Source organism: Drosophila suzukii, chromosome 3, assembly GCF_043229965.1.
Source record: "Drosophila suzukii chromosome 3, CBGP_Dsuzu_IsoJpt1.0, whole genome shotgun sequence".
NCBI classification, from domain to species: domain Eukaryota; kingdom Metazoa; phylum Arthropoda; class Insecta; order Diptera; family Drosophilidae; genus Drosophila; species Drosophila suzukii.
In genome coordinates, this window is record NC_092082.1 from 29,823,554 (window position 1) to 29,844,159 (window position 20,606).

The 20,606-nt window shown below is 44.5% G+C and overlaps 1 protein-coding gene across 2 annotated transcripts in view; it reads right to left on the bottom strand.

Annotated features, from left to right (window-relative positions):
• Window positions 1-19,405: 19,405 nt before the first annotated feature.
• Window positions 19,406-20,606, bottom strand: part of LOC139353044 (programmed cell death protein 6-like) — a 101,647-nt gene continuing 100,446 nt past the window's right edge. For both annotated transcript variants that reach the window (XM_070996173.1, XM_070996171.1), the window contains exon 3: window positions 19,406-19,815. Coding sequence is in view for 1 of the 2 variants with exons in the window: in XM_070996171.1 (XP_070852272.1) it covers window positions 19,714-19,815 (102 nt within the window). In the remaining variant the exon portion in view is untranslated. The remainder of the gene's footprint in view (window positions 19,816-20,606) is intronic.

Here is a 20,606-nt window from a genome sequence, read left to right on the forward strand (position 1 = left end):
TATTCTGATGACGCGCTGCTATCACTTTTCGCATGCGGTCCTTCATCTCCTTGTAGACCGGACAGCCCCTGTAGTTTGCCGTGTGGTTACCTTGGCAGTTAACGCATTTTTTCTTTTTGGGGTCTTCTTTGTTGGCAGGGCAGTTAGCCGAATTGTGGAAGTCTCCACAAGCTACACAGACTGTTCGAAGCGAACAGTATGCCCTGGTGTGTCCATACTCCTGACAATTTGTGCATTGCACTGGGCCGTTCCTTTTATGTGGCTCTTCCACGTTAATTCTTCGGTGCAATAAGTGTTGCAGGTTATAAATGGGGTGCACTTCATTTTTCTTCAAGACTCTGCTGGCGTTGCGGCTCTTTTTTCCTGTTTATAATGTTTGTGACGTTCTTTGCAGAAAACCCTTTTTCCTTGAGAGCATCGATAACTTCCTTGGCGGTTACGTCGTGCTCGATTCCTTTTATTACCACTTGCAGGCCCTTGCTGCTTTTTATTTGGTACGTTTAGTAGCTTTTCCTAGCTTCCTCCAGGTATTTGGATAGTACTCGGAAATGTTCTTCAGATTTGGTCTGAAGCTTGGTTTCATGGATATCCCCTTTTGTGACCGGAACAACATGGAAGTTTCCGTCCCCGGTCAGCGCAACAATTTTGTTGACCAGGGCGTTCGAGATTTTCTCCCTAATGTAAATTGGTGGGGGCTTAGGTTTCGGTAGGTCTCCTGAGCCCGTCCTGATTCATTTTCTGCTAGAAGCGCAAATCGATTGCTGTCGGATCTCCCGGGTAAAAAATCTTCTGCTTGGACACGGTTTATTTTTGACTTGTTACCTACCGCGGTGTTCTGCGGGCTAAGCTTACGCTTGATATGGATGTACCGATCTAGTCCGGTCTGTATGGCCGGACCCGCTTGCTGAATTTTGTTTTGGTTTTGATTTGTTGTCGTGGTTTTTGTTGCCGTTGTATTTAGAGCTGCGGTTGCAGTCGATTCCGAAATAATAGTCGTAGCTGTGGTTGTCGTTGGTTTTTTTGCCGTAGCTGTAGTTGTTGCTGACAAATTTAGTGCGGATGCAGAAGTTTTACCGTTGCATGTTGTTGGTGCGCCAGGGGTCGAAACTGATGGTGGGGGGGTTTTGCATTGTTGACTCCACGCCGTCGGAGTAGGGGTAGTCGTAAGTAAGCATGGTGAGCAAGATCGTGCTCTTTGGCTATCGACCGAGAGTAGGGTCGTTTTTTGCACTTCGCTATCACGCGTTAAGACATACGAAAAGTAACCGTCTCTTCGGCTCGCGGAGCTGAGTCGCTCTTTATTCTGTTCGTAGCTCATTGAGCTTTTATTAGCGTGGCACTTATTTATTATTATAAGATGAAAAGATGTATGTGCTAGTTAAAGTCATTACACCGATTTTGTGTTGAAACCTAAATTTCTTTGGGTTTTAGCGTCTCTTCGCTTATTTGAAATTAACCAGTTTAGTTTTTGTGTTTTGTTTGCATTTAATTTATCAACTTTCTTGCACTTTTCTCGGAGCTCGCACAAGACACGTCCACTCTCTTCAGCGGTCGCGGCATAACCGATAGTACTTGTGAAAGTCAAATTTTCACCTTCCTTGTACTGGATGTCATTGTATTCGAACAAAACCCTTTTTAAATTTTCTTTCTCTTCCTCGTTTAAATGTTCCAATCTATATTCATTGCATTCTTTTAATTCATTATTAATAGCAAAGTTAAAAGATTGGTCCTTTGAATAGGGCGGAATAAGGCATTCTAATGCGGTCTTATCCTCTTCAATCTTGTCCTTTACTATATCGTTTTCGCCAAATTTTACATAAAGTAGTGTGTTTTCTAACATAACTGTTTCTTAATCGTAATCTATTTTTGCTTTACTGTCTCTTAAATAATCTCTACCTATTAGGATATCGTAGTTGTTGGAAAATTTATGTAAATAGAATTTTGGTTTAGTCGGACAAATTTTGGAAGGATCTAATGTTATGCTTTTTGTTAGTTCCATTGAACCGTTTATTGTAAATACTTTTAATTTCTCTATTTGTTCTTTATTACTTCAAAAATGTTCTGTCATTAAGTTGATAGATGACCCGGTATCTATCATTGCTCTAAGGAGTCTTCCCTTAATCATCAATCTTACATATGGGCAACATCTTCTAAATCCGAGGCAGTTTGCTGAAAATTTACATCCATTCTGATCTGTGCACTTTCGTTTTCTCATTTGGAGAATTATTCGATGTAGATGCTTGGAAATTTAGGGGATTTTGGGCCATGATAATTTCCCTGGTTTCTAGGGGGAATTTGATTTCTGGTCGTCGAACCTTCAGGATTTGTTGAGTTGTTCAGGTTGTTATTGTAACTATGTCTTGGGTAATTATGTGTCTGAGAATTATATTTTTGGTAGTAATGATTCTGGTGTGAAAGGTTACTTCCCGAATTCCTTCGGTTATCATGACGTTTTGGTTTATAATTATCAAAAGGGTCTGAATCCCAATGACCTAAAATCATTGCTGGTTCTTTTAAGTTAGAAAGTGTTGAGATATCCTTTTTGGAGTAGGAATTATATAATCTGTCGCGAAGTTTTCTCTCAATACAACCTTTAATTGTTTTGTTTAGAAAATTTGTATAAATTGATCTTTCTATTTGATCCGATTCTAACTCTAACTTACTATTTACTTTTGAAGACCTAAACTGTAGTTCATTAACGAACTTACTTATGCTTCCTTGATATTGGGTGTCCCGAACATGTTGTATAATATCCTCGTATGGTCTATGATCCTTGAAGGCCTTGATTAGGGCTGCCTTAGTTGTTATCCATGTATTCGATTTCTCCTCTTCGATAACTCTCTGGGCTGAGTCGACAATGGTCCTCTCTATAGCTCCGTATACGATGTGAATTTGTCGGACGTCTTGAGTAGGGTATAGTTGTAAAAGGTACTCCACTCTGGCTATATATCGACTTAATTCCGATGGGTTTCCATCGAAATATGGCGATTCCTTGATTTGGCCGATTAATTGATTCAAATGAATCTCGGACAACAGTGGTAACGTTGAGGGGCTTGCCATTTTTATTGTTCTTTTCAATATTTGCACTTTAAGTTTCCTTTAGCGCGTAGTGACCGATTTGGATTTTAATTTAGTCTATTGGTTGTAGAAATTACACATAAACTTTTTGTTTCTCAATATTGGCACTTTTTATTTTAGGCTTGTAAGCGCACATTGATCGAATTGGATTTTGTTGTAAGTAAGTTCTTCGTGCGAGATTTGCACATAGATTCTTATGCGGATCTCGGTGATTGTCTTTTGTTTGTTCACTGATTATTCGCTGATCAGGATAAACTAGTTGTTTAGTATTATCCTTCTATTTGATCAGTACCGGTGACTTTTTTAAAAGGACTTAAGAGATCCTACCGACTGCGCCAATTAAATCTCTGCACCATAAGTGTATTAAAAAAAATCTTTATTTAATTTTACTTTACACTGGTTACCATATTTTTGGAAGAACACCGACCTACTGTTGATAAGTTTCAAACTGAACTCCTCCTCTAACTCCTACTTCATTTACGATCATACCTCGGTTTTAAGCTTTAGAGCTTTCTGTGAGTGGGACTTATTGCAATTGAGTGATTCTCTAAATTTTGACTTTGGACTCCAGACTTGGGTCCCGAAATCTGAGTATCCTGATTCGTGGGAACGTGCCGATAGTCTGAACAGCGGCTCGTTCTAATTGTTTAGTCTATATAGTTTGGTTTTTTGTTTCATGTAAATTTCCTCTGGCTTGCTTTTAGTTCGGTAATTTTCCATTGACTTGTTGACAACTAAATTTGGATTCTTATTTCTTAAAGGGTGTCTCGAGAGTGACTGCATAATGTGTGGATGTATGTGTGGGTGTGTGGACATTTTTTTTTTTTTTTTTTGTGTTAGTGGTGGTTTAAAGCATCGAAAGCCAACTCGGAGCTGAACTAGCTTGCCGAAGTCTGGGACTCTAACCCAGTAAAAACTCCACCCCCTCCCCGCTTCCCCGGCGGTACTGCCGTTAGGTATTACTTCGCCGGGGGGGGAATGCCCTTAGGGCTCTCTAGGATTCTATCCTATTGGAATTTCGCAGTCTTTCTGCGATGCGCAGTTTTTTGAGTACTATTGTGGCCATGTTGCAAACCGCAGACCAATTTACTTCTGATTCAAGCATAATGTCCACCAGGTTACAAGCGGCTGGCGTCCTCCCAACCCTTATGCTCAGATCTCTTCGTTCATTTTCGAATCTCGGACAGACAAAAAACACGTGTTCTGCGTCTTCATTATCCGACTCGCAGAGTGGGCAGTGCGGATAACGTTCATGCTTAAACCTATTCAGATAGTATTTAAAGCATCCATGTCCCGTCAACAGTTGCGTTAAGTAGTAGTCCACATGTCCATGCTTCCGTCCCAGCCATCTCTGCAGTTCTGGGATAAGCTTATACGTCCATCGTCCTTTGCTACTATTTACCCACCTCTCTTGCCACTTAGCAATGGTGAGTTCTCTGCACCTTTTCCGTACGGATTCTGCAGTTGCGACCCCTGTGCTGCCCGCGCGGATGTTGGCTGATTCCACTGCCAGCAGATCAATCGGTATGCCTCCCGATATTACCAGCGCCGCGTCATGGGATACCGTGCGGAACGCACAGCATACCCGTAGTGCACACAATCTCTGCACGGAGTCGCCGTCTTGCATATAACTTCCATTTTTTGTGGCTCGAGCCCATATGGGAGCAGCGTACATCAGCGTCGATGTGACAGCACTAACCAGTAATCTACGTCCTGGTTGCCTTGGTCCCCGAGTGTTCGCCATAATTCGCGATATCGCGGCCGCGGTCCTACTTGCCTTGCCACTAGCGTACGCTAGATGTTCTTTGAAAGAAAGCCGGTGGTCGATCAGGACGCCCAAGTATTTTAGGCTTGGACGCGATGTAATTGTGGCTTCTCCAATTTTGATAGTAGCTGCCTCCACTTTCTGCCTGCTACTTATCAGGACTGCTTCAGTCTTGTGCGCTGCCAAGGCGAGTCCCTTGGAGTCGAGCCATGCGCTTGCTCGTTTCCCCGCTTCATTGCAGATTCCTTCCGCATCTGGGAGTTTCTTTGCCGTAACCACTATGGCCACGTCATCCGCGAAACCAATGAGTCGTGCCCCTTCGGGCATCGTGATCCTAAGTATCCCATCGTACATGACATTCCATAACAAAGGGCCTAGGACTGATCCTTGGGGAACTCCCCCGGTGACCCTGTGGGTCGATTGCCCGGAATCAGTATCGTACAGGAGCAGGCGGCCTTCAAAGTAGCTCGCTATTACTCTCTGTATATACACTGGTACATTTAAGTTGCTCAGTGCATTTAGTGTGTGGTGCCAGCTGGCGGAGTTGAAAGCGTTTTTTACATCCAACGTTGCCGCTAAGCAGTACTGCTTAGTGCCGTACAACCACCTTTTCCCCTCAATGGCTTTATCTGCGATTTCACACAATTTACCGACGGCGTCGATGGTGGATAGCCCCTTCCGAAAACCATACTGCATCTCTGAGAGGCCGTTGGTTTCGGCAAGGGCACCTTCTAGCCGGGAGTGGATTATTCTTTCGAGAATTTTACCCACCGTGTCCAGCATGCAGAGTGGCCTATACGAAGAAGGCTCCTCCGCGGGTTTTTCCCCCTTTGGTATGAGTACCAGCCGCTGTGTTTTCCAGCGGCTAGGGAACACACCTTCCGTTAGGCATGCGTTATACATGTCAACGTACTCTTTAGTATTTGCTTTTATGGCAATTTTGAGAACTTTATTCGGGATTCCATCTGGTCCCGGTGCCTTGTCGTCCAGTATTGTCTTCAATACCTGGAGGACTTCTTCGGCACTTGTGAGCTTTGTGCTCGCCCTGTTCACGATCAGTGAGGTCCGCGCCATACCTTCTTGCTCTGGGAATAGTGTTTCCACGATCCTTTTTAGGCTGACTGGGCATGTCGGTGATGGCCGACTAAATACCCGCAGCCGTTTTGTGACGAGTTTATATGCGAAGCCCCATGGGTTGGAGTCTATTTCCTCGCAGATATTGGTAAAGCACCTGCGTTTGCTCTCTTTTATAGTTTTTTCCAGGGCTCGTCTCTTTTCCCTGAAGTATATTTGGAGTGCCTCAAATTCGGGCCTTCCTCTTGAGCGTTGGTATGCGCGTCTTGCCCTGTGGCAGTCTTTCCTGGCTTCCGCAATGGATTGGTTCCACCAGTATGCAGGTCTTCTTCTTGATGGGTTTTTCCCTCTTCTCTGCATAGATGCATCGCAGGCTACCTTGGTGTACTCTGCGATGTGGTTTGCCCTTTCTTCAGCTGAGCCGCTTGTGGAGAGGTCCTCGTACAACATCTGTACCATCTCCACGTCTAGCGTTTCTATTTTGTACCCTGGCACGGTCTTAGGGACTCGTGGTGGGCCACTTCTAGAATTTATCGTGCAGATTATTGCTGCATGGTCACTACCCGTGTAGGTGTCACTAACCTCCCAGCTGGAGCCCGAGGCCAATCCAGTGTTCACAAATGTGAGGTCAATGATAGAACTGGTGCCGGCTCTTGAAAAAGTCGGTTTTGTTCCAGAGTTCAGCAGCACTAGGTCAAGTGCGGCGAAGCTCTCAAGTAGCGCCTTTCCCCTCGCGTTGGTTCGGGGGGAGCCCCACTCCGTAGCCCAGGCATTAAAGTCCCCGGCAATTACGGCGGGGCGATTTTCCCGGGCGTCTTCTGCAATCTCTTCGAGCGCAGATGTTGCCTGGGGGAGGCTAAGGCTTGGCGGCAGGTAACAGCTATAGAAAGCTATACCATTCACTTGGGCCCTAGCGAAGCAATTTCCGCATTTTTTCTTGCTAATCTGTCGCCTTGGATTACCGCAGCTCCATATTGCCGATTTTTTGCTATTATTTGTTACCCATTCTCCGGAATTTTTATTCCTGTATTGCTCGCTTATGAGTGCCATGTCTACGTTTTTCTCGATGACATTTTGCTCTAGCAACGATTGGGCAACCTCGCAATGGTTTAGGTTAATCTGAAGGAACTTCATTTACCCCTAAGCCCTTGCATAGCCCTCCTGAAGTACGGGCATTTCCCACTCATTGTTGGGTGATCGCAATCTTTCTCCTTTTTGCGTTTGCATAGCATGCAGCAGGCCTTTGCTTTGCAGCCTCTGGCTTGGTGCTCCTTTGCGCCACAGTTGTAGCAGCATTTTGAGCAGTCCTCCTGGACCCTGCAATTCCCTGCTACATGGTTAAACTCCATACATTTAAAACACCTTTTAGGTGTTTGCTTTGGGCGGACTCTACACCAGGTCCATCCCAGCCTTATTTTGCCCTTCTCCAAGAGTCGCCTCCCTATGTCGGGCATAGCTCTTAGTGTGGCGGTTTGGGTGCCTCCGTATGCCACCCTTAGGTTTACCACCGCGGACTCTGGCAGTTCCACATCAAATTGTGATTGAACCGCACATAAGATGTCTGCTTTGTCGGTGGTCTCATCGATGTCTTTTACCTCGATCAGCATTGTCTCAGTCAGCGCTCTGACGTCGACATTGTTGCCAAGGACAGCCTTCATTGTGGTCTGAAGCTCTACGGTTTTAGGGTCAGAGACCTTGTTTAGAATCACTAGGAGTTCCCCCTTTGCTGTTCGCCTAACGGCCTGTACTGCTTGTCCTAGCTCCTTAAGCTGCGGTTCAGCCTTAACCTTTTTAAGGATGTCGGCATAGGACCCTCCAGCAGAGGCTGCGATGACTATCGCGTCGTTCCGTGGCGGTCGCACCTTGGGCTTCCGGACCTTCTGCTTCACCTGTGTCCACTCCTCTGGCTTCTTCCCAGGTTTTTGGGGCTTGCTGGTGCTAACTGTCCCAGCATGTCTCCCTTTCTTTACACCTTGACTGGCATCACTTGCCGGTGCCTTATGCATCGCCTTTTTCGCTGGTACCGCTAGCGTCATCCCAGTTTCTTGAACCCTGGGTCGCTTGCTGGTGCCGCTCGCGAGCACTTCTGCGCAGGTTTTTTTTTTTGCTATCTCCTTAGCTTTTTCCTGTTCTTCGACTATGCATTGCACAGCCGACAGGACTTCCCTCTGGAGATAGTCGATTTCGTCGACTATATCCCTCATGGGGTTAGTAATGGAACGCTTTCCTTCCATTAGCTTCTTCAGCTCCCTGGCCTTTGATCCCAGGCCCGTCAGCTGCTTCAGCATATCCCCCTGCTCCTCATCTGCAGCTTTTGGGCTGCTTTTATCTCCTGCTGGGGGGGTGCCGGGCTGCCTGCCACTGCACTCCACCCTTTTTTCTGGCGATCTCGCCATTACGCTGCTTTTTTTAAAAGGGTCAGCTCCCGTGTTGGCCCAGTCAGGTAGACTGGACAAAGGCGTGTGGAAGCCGTCGGCATTAGCCGGCGCCGCCAAGCCTTTGTTTGCCGGCGTGCCTCCACTATTGGTTGGCCCAACCCCTAGGCTAGCGCCAGGGTGTTGTGCCCCCGATCCCCTGCCCACCATTTCCCCGCCTGGGGAGTTCGATGGTACTGCAGTAAGCTTGGATCTTTACCCGCAGTATCTGCTGTTTTCCGATCGGACTTTAATATATTTATGAATTATTTAATAAAAAGGATAAGTCTTAGTACTAAGGCTTATGGTTTTTATTTTCTAATTTTTTTTTTTTAAAGAGCCACCCAAAATTCCCTACGTGCTACGGCACGCACTTATTTATGTGCTTGGCCTGCACCCTGTCCGAAGCTTGCTGCTATAGCACCCGCAGCCCCTTTCGCACACTACGATCAGCTGGTCGCGCAAGCGCTTTCCACCACTGATTCAGTGTTTGCAAAAATAGAAAGCGCGAGTGAAAAAATTTGGCAACTGCTAAACAAACAACGAGTGGAAAGTAATAAGAGGCAGAGATGCCTCCCCTCCCTCATCTACGACCGGCCCCTGCCTGGCCGCCAAACCTGTTGGGGATAGATTCCCAAGCTGCTCCTGGATGTCGTCCACGGCCTCCCGTCCACCAGCTGATGTCCAGGTGCGTGTCCCGAGTGCTCCACGCCGGATGGCCGGCTGCGCTTCTGGTTTTAGGCTGAAAACTTCAAGGAATAAACGGAGCGATTTTAGAACGCGTCCGCACTCTCTGCTTTCACAACTCTCTCTCTGGGTGTGTGGACATGTACATAGGAGTATGTGGTACTATGTATATGTCACTATATATGTATGTATGTACACTTTGCCGGCTTACGCATTTCGATGCAACACCATCCACTTGGCGCACACTTATCGGACCGGCGAGCCTAAAACTGGCGGCAGCCAAGTTTTCCGCGGCATCCCGAATGGAAAACACAACCCAATATTCATTTAGCTGATATTTTATTATGTCCAAATTATTGTGTTACGTGGGCATATTAGTGCCCGAGTCTTGACAGGGACTTGGGCCGAGGGAGAGGCGTCCGATGGTCAGGCACTATTTGCCGGCATAAGCTACGTCGTATTCGGGTCGTGGGATCTTGGTAAGCCTCTCTCCTCTCCAACATATCAAAAATAGATATTTAAAGTGTCTCTACAATAATATTTGTCCGTAAGGTTCATCAGTCGTCAGTCCATACAGCCCCACAAGCTTAGCTGTCGCTTGATCGCAATACATTTGTAAGCCAAATGGATCGTCGCGGGCCGAGCAATACGATCCCCTAATGTCAAGGTTGTCCGTCGAAAGTTATTTTATTGTTATTTACCTACTCTACTTCTCGCGTCAGCGCCCCCCCTTGTTAAACATCTAGCACACAATGGTTTTGAATTCTTTTTCACATTATAGATTTATTGAGTATTACCTTCGTGCGCCGTGGATGAGTAATATAGTATTGGCTTATGCATATAAAATTAATTTAATTGTCAATTCTTTTTATAAGCGGAGAGTATCGAATTTACCATATATTAAACGCTGACTATTCACAACTACAAACGTCGCTCAGAGGGCTCTTGCAATTGCACATACAACTGCAGGGCTGATACTCGCCGTTGAAAAGTTTATAGTAGTCTATAAAATTGTAGGATACTGCACGAATATTTATAAATGTATGTTTATAAGAAAGGTACCGTGTTCCGAAAAACGTATCCCCTTTTTAAATGCTGGGCGAAGAGATCTAGACGCTCCGGATCCTGCGCTTTGGAAAATATTATATTGGATATATATATATATAAATAATAGTGCACCAAAACACGGCTGTTCTTAAGTATACCAATTTGGTTATGCATAAGTTCCCTTTAGCTTTGATTGGCTCTATTAACACATTTAGATTACATCACTACTTTCTCCGAAGTATGCTATTGATCACTGCACATCTAAACGGATGGTTCCTACAGCTAAACAGTTTTCAGGAGCATGGGGATCACGGGTACTGCGGCCACAAACATAACAGTATGTCGGATGTCGTCCTTATTGCTGATTCTCTCCACGTTCTTTGATGACAATGGCGGTGGTGGTCCGACTCATAAGATTCTTTCGAGCAGGTACTTATGTCCTTCTGAAGGACTGTTGGATAGGGTGGCTTTTCCTGGTGGCAGAAATCTCCGCGGATGACTATCCCTGAGAAAGTCGCCATTCCTCTGAACTGCCGGCTTCCGCCAGCAAGACACCCGAATGGATTCTCCCTTTTTATCTTACTGTCTAAGGTCTTTTATACCAGACTAGAGCTTTTACTTGGCTGCCGGTATGGATCGGATTAACTAGGTGTTCCCACATAGGGTTACTATTTCTCGATATCTGCTATCTTGGGAGTCAACGGTCGGATGTTGCACTTTGCCAGCTACCGGAGTATGGTTACCAGTAGGTCGATCGTGGCCGTTGTTCTGGCCACGCGACACTCGAGAATTGCCGAATTGCGTTTTCTTCTGCCTTTACCAGTCTGAGTCTGGTAAGTCAAATGCACCCCTCCCCCTCACTTAAGATTCGTCATTGTTTCTCTTGGTAATCTTTCTGTTTGGAGGGCGTACGTAACAATTGAGTGGTTGTTTTTAAAATTACGCTGCACGTTTGTATGCGTGCCCTCACACAGGGAGTTCCGTGCGTTCCGTACTGCAGCCTATCGCACACAGACTAAGACAGGCCGTTCACACTGCACTGCTCTTGGAACGACGATAGCAAGAAACTCGATTAGCTTTTAAATTTAGAAATAAAAACAAATTGAATTATTTCAAAGTATTTCAGCCAAAAATGAATTCAAAGCTCAAACAGCGTTCCGATTCCCCGCGTTCCGCATCCATTCCTTCTGTTTTATTTTACGGTTTATTCCATCCAACTACAATTTTTGTTCATCATATATATTCTCCAAAGATATACATCCATTTCACATTCCATCCCCGTAATATGTCGTATCCACTTATATATTTGTGTTATTATATTAGCCGTGGTGTGGTTCTCTGCCCAAATTTCAAATCGGAAAACCGAAACACGTTAACCAACGACAGCATCCACGTCCCTAGTGGTTTCCGTCAGTTTAATTTCAGGCTCCTACTCGAGCCTGCTATGCCAACTGGTGAAGGTGAGGAACCAAAAGATCAGTTAACCGCAACAGCTGGAACATCCAGCCGGGTCAGAGTCAAAAGCGAGTAGTCACTGCCCACCCGAAAGGAAAAACCCAGTAAAATCTTAACTCCATCCATAAAGATCAGCCGTCCTTTCAGGACAACAAGCGAAAAGTCCTTACGCGGCTGCGTCATAGCCAGTTTTATCCCTACAATTCACGAGTTCAACTGCGAAAATGGCTCAGGCTGACGGTAAAACCACTTTGACGAAATTTGTGACTGTAACCGATAGGGTTAGTCAATTCGAAGCCAGGGTCAATATCCCAGCAGACCCACCTCCGTATGTTCACAATAACAAGGTTCGACTTCAGCAGATACATTCTCTCTGAGACAGGGTAGAAAAAGAGTACGAGACGTGCTCTGATGTTCTTTCTGTATTAATTAGTACAGTCATGCAATGCAAGTATGACTACTGTCACTCTGTCTTCGAACGATGCGCTGCAACAATAAACGAAACAATTGAAAGAGCTAGCGTTCAACTGATTCCTATACCTTTCACACCGGTGCCTCTTCCTAGTGTACGAGGGTGGTCCGATAAGTACTTAGCCTCCAAAAGAAAAACGAAAGTTTTGGAAAAGTGGCGATTTATTTCTCAACATAATCTCCTTTTAGCTCGATACACTTGACCCAGCGATGCTCCAACTTCTTTAACTCGTCTGAAAAATACGTTTTCTCGAGGTCTGCAAAATAGGCCTCTGTGGCTGCGACGACCTCCTCATTCGATGCAAATTTCTGTCCAGCGAGTGACCCCTTCAAGTTTGGAAACAAAAAGAAGTCTCACGGGACCAAATATGGAGAATATGGTGGAGGGGGAGTAGTTCGTAGCCCAATTCGACCAATTTGGACTTGGAGAGGGCGGAAGTGTGAGCCGGTGCGTTGTCATAATGGAAGAGCACTTTTTTCTTCGCCAAATGGGGCCGTATTTTCTGCAATTCGGCGGCGAATCGGCCCAATAACTCGGCATAGTACAGCTCTGTTACCGTTTTGTCCTTCTCCAGGTAGTCGATGTAGATCACACCCTGTGAATCTCAAGAAACGGTGGCCATCACCTTTCCGGCCGATGGAACAGACTTCGCCTTCTTCGGAGCAGGTTCGCCGGGTGAAGTCCACTGTTTCTGGCCTCTGGTGTGTACCAATGGATCCATGTTTCGTCGACGGTCACGAATCGACGCAGGAACTCCTTCGGATTGCGCTTAAACAGCGTCTCACGGTTGCATTTGTTGTCCGGAGTGAGCAAACGCGGCACCCATCGCGCCGAGAGCTTTCTCATGCCCAAAATTTCATGCAGGATATGACCCACGCGGTCTTTTAACATGCCTACTGTCTCAGCTATATCGCGTATCTTCAATCAGCGGTCTGCCAATACGAGATCGTGAATTTTTGTCACGTTCCGTGGTAGCCGACTAGGGGCACCTGGGCGTGGCTCATCAAAAGCCGACGTGCGACCACGTTGAATTTCGTTAAACCAATTTTTGATGGTCGCCATCGAAGGAGAAGAGTCACCGTACACAACATCCAAGCGCTCTTTGATTTCGCTGCGCGATTTCCCTTGCAAAAACAAGAATCGAATCACAGACCGTTTTATTGCTCTTTCTCCATTTTTCTAAAATCCGCGAACACGTCCGATTTCACACGCAGACCATCTATGTCAAAAATCCTAGGCTTTTGGGCGTTAAGAAGTTGTTCCACCTCAACTCGAAAATGAGAGGAGAGGCAAGGTACATTGTTACATTTTCACCGTTGACAAAGAACGGGTTTGAATACGCATTGGAAAATCTGCAGTCTCGTTTTGAAAACAAACGACTGCTTTTCAACAACCAGCTAAAGAACTTTTTCAATCTTCCTCTGTTTCCCAATAGTGTGGCTATCCCTTAAAGCACCAAGAGCACTGTCCAAGGTTGTTTGACAGCTCTAAAAATAGCTCTCGTCTTCCTGAGCTACCCAAAGCTGCCGAAGTTGACGTTGGCCCTGTGGGAGCAGTCCCTCCCCAAAACATCCGAGATTCCATGTGGGAAGAATTCAAGACCTACTTACAAGGTCGTCATCGAACCCTTGAGGCAATTGAAGAATTTAATCCTAATTTGACCGCTCAATCCAGAGCCTCACATCCTGAAAGTGGCCCGCGGATTAACCATATGTTTGGAAATAGGGTCACCGTAAGTCCACAGTCGTGTTAACTTCGTTTAAGGGCGAACCATCCTATCCATCCCCCAGTTATGTCAGTTGCCGTCTGTCTGAACTATTTTGCAGGAACCCACGTGTTGAGAAACTGCACAAGTACACACAACTGCCGCATGTTCAAATACTCTCCTGCATCGTGGCGGCCCCTTCACAACTCCATTCTTCATCCGTACCTGACCTCCAGCCAGAGATACAGTCCACTTCGTCAAACGTTCAAACATACCTCGCCGTAAATACGCAAAAGGTCCTCCTAAGCACTGGTAGCATTAGAGACTTAGCACGTGCCTTAATTGACTCCGGATCTGAGGCGACCTTTATTTAAGAACGCTAATTCAACCTCATTAAGTTCCCCCATGAATCCATAAAAGCTCAAGTTTCGGGAGTAAATCAAACTGTTGCTGCTCAACCTTGTAAGCGCTGTCAATTCGAAATAAGCTCCACCATTAAGCCACAAATCCAAATCGAAGTCTCCGCATATGTGTTACCACATTTAGCCGGAAGTCTTCCATCCCATACGATACTCGAAGGGTCGTTGAGGAACCCATCCAGTTAGCAGATCCGAATTTTTACCAGAGTTCGCAAATTGACGTGCTCATAGGCGCCGATATCCTTCCCTCCATTATTTTTGGCGGTTTCTATTCAAATGTTTGCGGAACACTCCTTGGCCAAGAGACGATATTCGGAGGTGGGGGATGTTCCAGTGAAGCCGGGTAAGGAATCCAGCTCGGAGTGTGAAAATAACCACCGCAAGGGATGAAGAAAAAAGATATGTTGTTTCTTTGCCCTTTAAAGAGCCTAGCAATATAAACCTGGGACATTCAAGGTCCATCGCACTGGCGGATTAAGAGCTCCCCCTTGAAAGAGCAGTATGACTTAGTTATTCAGCCGTTTTTAGATTAAGGTCATATCTTTCCAAGTGACGACTCCAGAAATTTTTCTTGCCACAACACGCGGATTTTAGGCCAGACAGTACCACCACAAAGGTTCGCGTTGTGCTTAACGCCTCCAAACGCCATCAAACGGGTACAGCTTGAAGGTTATCCCTCACACAAGTCCGGTACTGCAATCTGATTTGACCACCCAGATCCCCAAAAGGCGTTTCTTTAAATTCGTCTTAAATGCTAATATCACCAAGATGTATCGGAAGATTCCCGTCCATTCAAATCATACACGTTCCAAAGAACCCTGTCCCGCGATGAAGAAGGAAAACTCTGTGATTATGAGCGCAACACTATTACTTTCGGCGACAACTGGCCCAGGATGTACTTGACCAATATCCTTTAGCAAGTGACAAAATTTCTAACTTTATGTATGTCGCCGATGTTCTAGATGGCAACCACACGCAGCAGTCCGCTGTTTTAGTTATCAAAGAGCTCCGCGATGTCCTCGAGAGTGCAGGCTTTCCACTGCGCAAGTAGACCTCAAGCGAGAAGAAACTCTTACAAGGTATTCCAAAAGAACACTTGATCAGGTTCGACTTTCTTGACTCGGAAGACGCCAGTATGGCCAAAACTCTAGGAATCCGTTGGCACCCGACATCAGATAGTTTCTTTTTTCCGCCGATGGATATTTCATTTCAATCAGTTTACACCAAACGAGAGGTTTTTTTTTCCAGATAGCCAAACTGCATGATCCAGCAGGATGGTTATCACCTTTCATTGTTCGGGCCAAAATTTTCATGCGAGATTGATCTAGTCACACAGTGGCATGTCTTTCTTAAAGGGTATCCAACCCTGAAGGAATTTCGCATTCTAAGACAGGTAAGATTTCATCCAGCGGCTAAACTGCAGTAACACGGGTTTCGCGGTGCATTGCCGAGCGTTTATGGTGCTGCCATCTTTGTTCGCGTCTAAACGACTGACGGCTGCTTCACCCACTTGCTTTCATGCAAAGCCCGATTTGCTCCAGTAACGTTCCTTTACATACCGCGTTTAGAACTGTGTTGCACGGTGCTTCTCTCCAAACTACCTACAGCGGCTCTCTCCGAAATGCCTCCTACTCATTATGATACATATTATTGGACAGACTCCACGATAGTGCTTGCAAAGCTTAGCGAGCCAACATGCACCTGGACTACATTCGACAATTGATCAACTCACCAACAGAGACCAGTGGTTTCATGTTAAATCGAAAGGTAACCCAGCTGATCAAGCAAGCTTGGACGTCTTAGCACTTGAGCTCAAGGACTGCAACCTCTGGTGGCACGGGCCTGAGAGGTTGCTTCACCACCAGGAGTAGTGGTCACTCAATTCGTTGGTTCAACTCGAAACAGAGCTCGAGCAACGCCCAATAGAATATAACATAGCTGACAAAACTGACATTTTAGAGCCCAAAGCCCTGCTACGGGTCCATCGTGCGCCTCTCACCGGCAGCGGAAGCAGAGAGCGTTGTCGACGACGTCGCTACGCTCATCGTCACCGATACAGATGTCCCCGACTCAAAGCCCCGCTACGGGCCCATCGTGCGCCTCTATCTTCTTGCCGAATGCGTCCATTGTGATCGGGTCTGGTGAAAACCAATTTGACGTCCGAGCTTTGGTAGATCCTTGCTGCCCCGGGAGTCGCATTCACGGATCCTTAGCAAAGGCTCTCAACCACTCCGTCACCCGCTCAAGGTCGTCGAAGATGGCCCGGCAACCTTTGATGCTGGTTGATGACCATATGCAGACCCGAACTCCGGCCAAGCCCTTGGATCCGAAGGTCCGAGATGGCTTTCAAGACATCACTTTGGCTGATGACAGATGTTTCCACCCTTCTTTAGTGTCGGCTGTTTTGGGAGCTGATGTCTACGCGGAGTTAATTCTGCCGGGTCTCCTCCCGAGTCAGAACGGATTGCCCTTGGCGCAAAGCTCACCCTTGGGGTGGCTTCTTCAATTCAATTCGATTCAATTTTTCCCATTGCGAGGGGGGGGAGGAAGTTCATGTCGACATGTAGTCATGCAACATCGCTGTGGAGGCATCACTAGTCTATGTTTCCGAACCGGTTGAAACCGTTCTCTTTTCTTACGAGAACTACAAGGTGAGTTCCAAAGTAAACAGGACTTTTTTAATCTAGCGCCCTCTAGTGGCGCCATCTATATGTCAACTGGTGCGTTAGAATCTGCTATCGTTTATCGAAGTGAGGTTATTGCGTTTTAAGTGTCAGTATGTTTTTGTCATCGGTGCGAAATTGAGCTTCGAACAAAAAGCCAACATTAAATTTTGTTTTAAAATTGGTAAAACTTTTACCGAAACTTTTCAATTGATGAAACAAGTTTATGGCGATGATTGCCTATCCCGTACCAGAGTGCACGAGTGGTTTCAACGTTTTCAAAGTGGTCGTGAGGACATAAATGACAATGAACATGTGGGCCAACCAAAATCCGTGATCACCGAAAATTCCATCGAAACTGCGCGTGAATTCATAAAAAATCATCCGAAATCATCGTTGAAATTCATGGAAATAGAATTGAACATCTCCAAAACATCGATTTATCGCATTTTGACCGAAAATTTGTGCTTACAAAAGGTGTGTGCACGGTTTGTTCAGCACAAATTGACTGACGTCCAAATATTGCTCAGAATTCAACATTCGAAGGACATCATTAAAGAGGCAAAAAAAGACATTTACAAGACTGTAACTGGTGACGAAAAGTGGTGTTTTCAAAATGATCCCGAAACGAAACGCCAGAGTGCTGAATGGAAGGCGCCGGACGAGCCGAAACCCAAAAAATCGCGCCTGGAGAAGTCAAAAGTGAAGACAATGCTGATTTGTTTTTATGATTCCAAGGGTATTGTCCACAAAGAATTTTTTCCTCCCGGCCAGCGTTTGGTGCGCCGTATTCGACGTGTTCGGCCCGAATATCGCGAAGATGGAAGTTGGCGATTGTTGCACGACGGTGTGCCGACCTATCTGTCGACGTCGACTGCGTAGTTACCAAACCAACCACTACTACTACTACCAACTAATAACTACAAGAATTGCGTCCCAGAACATTTACCTTGATGTGTTCCTCGGTCGGTCGCAGGACAACAAATGTATCATTCTGGTCAAAAATGGTTCATTATGTATGGTTTTAATCCTATTCATATCAGTGTTTTGCCTAAAATCTTCTCTTACAAAACAAAATTGCATTGCGCAGGATTTCAGCGTTCATAAGGACAGACGTACATGGCTCCATGAACTAGGCCAGAGATCCTGGTCGAGAATATGGGCCGTTCTTTTACAAACCGAACACCGTTCCTTGGTCACATTTTTGAACTTTTTTTCCGTGTACTATTCGATAGGAAATAAAACACGTGTATCAGGATTTAAGCGAATAAAAATTATTTTTTTAGTTAGAATTTCTTAAAGTTTGCAAAAGTCGTTAAACGCATTGTGCGTTCGTAGCATAAATCACAAGTCTTGTTAGAAACAATTCTTTATCTTAAAAACAAAAAAAGTCTCCAAGTCTCCTTATAAAAAAGACGACTGTGGGTGATCAACTGGCGCATATAAACTTTCTTTATTGTTGCAAGGCCAAGTCCTAATTTTTTTTTAAAATTCAATATGCTTTTATTTTCAAGAAATTAAAAAAAAGGGTCTTAAAAATATTTATTTTAAAAGTAGAGTTTTTTGAGGATTAAATACAAAAACAAGAAAAAACGCTATAGTCGATGGCCTCGACTAATAGATACCCGTTACTCAGATAAAGAGAGTGCGAGAAGGATGCAGATATGCTTACTTGTATCTAGCGCCACCTATCGCTACCTATCGCCACCTAGCTCCTTAGTGGAGTATTAGTGAAAACATCTGATTTGGGGCGTTGGGGGACCCTGCTGGCGCAAACGCTGCGCAAGAAGCCCACGAATCTGCATGCCAAGTCTCAACATTCTTTTGGCTTTTCTCCTTTTTTTTCAGCTTTTATAGTTTCCGAGATCTCATCGTTCATACGGACAAACGGACATGGCTATATCGACTCGACTAGTGATCCTGATTAAGAATATATTACTTTATCGGGTCGGAAACGCTTCCTTCTACCTGTTACATACCTTCCGACGAATCTAGAATACCCTTTTACTCAACGAGTAACGGGTATAAAAATGAAGTCAACTGCAGCAGGATATACAGTGTTTTTTGCAAATTTTTTTTTTTGCAAATTTTATACAATTTTAGTTAAAAAAATAATTTTTTGCCCAAATCCTGATAAACGTTTATACTTATTTTCCAAATAGTAAGCGTAAAAAATTCAGAAAAATCAAAAATGTGAAAAATTTGTTTTTGCGAAATCCGTTCGGTTTGTAAAAGAACAGCCCATATCACGATATCTAGTGTCGGATTAAATACTTTTTAAAGAGCCGAATTCACAAGGCTAAAGGGAGTGCTAGGGAGAATAAGAAAAGCACAGCTTAGTAAGCACCGCAAACTTTCATATGGTCGGACGGATAAATGGTTTCGGGCGGTTTGTGGGTATTTCACTTTTTAGGTCAATCTATTGAGGAAACCAACACATTTCCAGTGGAAATTTGTATTTTCTTGTTACTTACTTTTCCCCGAGCACAATACATCCTTTTTTACGGGTATTTAAGTTTAACGGGTATTATAAAATAGAATAAGGCACTTAACAGAATTTGATTCAGGCCTCGCGCTAGCCTAATCCGACCCTGACCGTCCGCCTATTAAGTAACTTTTGTGGGACTTTGTTATTGATAAATACATTTATTAAGGATTAATAGGCTCAGGATGTCATTAACCCGGGTTGGCTTTGTTCTTTTATTGTTTAATAAAAAGTGTTTGTTTCTTAACTACAAGTAATGTTATACGTTATCTTTTCAAAGAGCAGTTGGGGGTCCATTTAAGAGTTATTTACCATATAAGCCAACAATTGATCTTATCAGTCACTTTATCTTTTCAATACATATATACTGCTAGTCGAGTAATAATAGTATATTTTTAACTTGTATTTCAAAACATTTTATTTTTGAATTTATATTTGCTTCGTTGAATCTATATTTTTAAAGAAAAAACCATGCTTAAAAATTGTTCATAATGTATGGTTATGATCCCATCCAAATCAGTGTCGTGCTGCCGGAATGCAGTTGTTAACGTCTGTAATAGAAAGTTATGATTACATTAAAAGACAATAATTATTATAAATGAACCCTTGTTTTGAGGTATTTTTTTTGTTTTATAGTTTACTCAGCCAGTGGTAAACACGCCTCCATTCCAGGGGACAGGATTTTTTTCTCTGCCGGCACTCTGCCGACATACACACAAGTAATAAACGGTCTGCAGTAATAAACGAACACAACTAACTAATATGCAAGTTATATGACACATTATTTAGGGGCTCTTACCCAATTTATAAACAACTTGGAGACGAGAGCTAATTTCCAAATAACTCTGACAGACCCGAGATAAATCCGTGGTCAGCTATTTCTGCCAAGCAGGCCTCCAAATCATTCCCACCCAGATCAATTTCACGCAGTCCGAATCAAACGGATGCTGTAAACATCCAAACCGATATTGTAAACAATCGGAGCCCCAAGCGAGCCCTGAGTCCGCTAACGTTAACAAAAGATCCCCAAAGCGAGTCCCGAGTCCGCTAACGTAAACAAAAAGATCCCCAAAGCGGTCCCTAAACTCCGCTAATGTAAACACCAATTTCCGGCCAAGATTGGACTTCGAATTTAATTGGCAAATTGCATCATCCTATTTTCCGACTCTCTTGAGTCATTCTCTTTATCAATTTTTGGGGATAAAATCTCTTAATCCGAGGTTTGATTATTGATCATTGAACTAGAGAGCGGGCAGTCCGTTTTTGAGATCCGAATCGAGCAGAACAATAATACAAGAATAAATACAAGAGCAGTGAATTAAATAAGTTCGACCTATTGTAA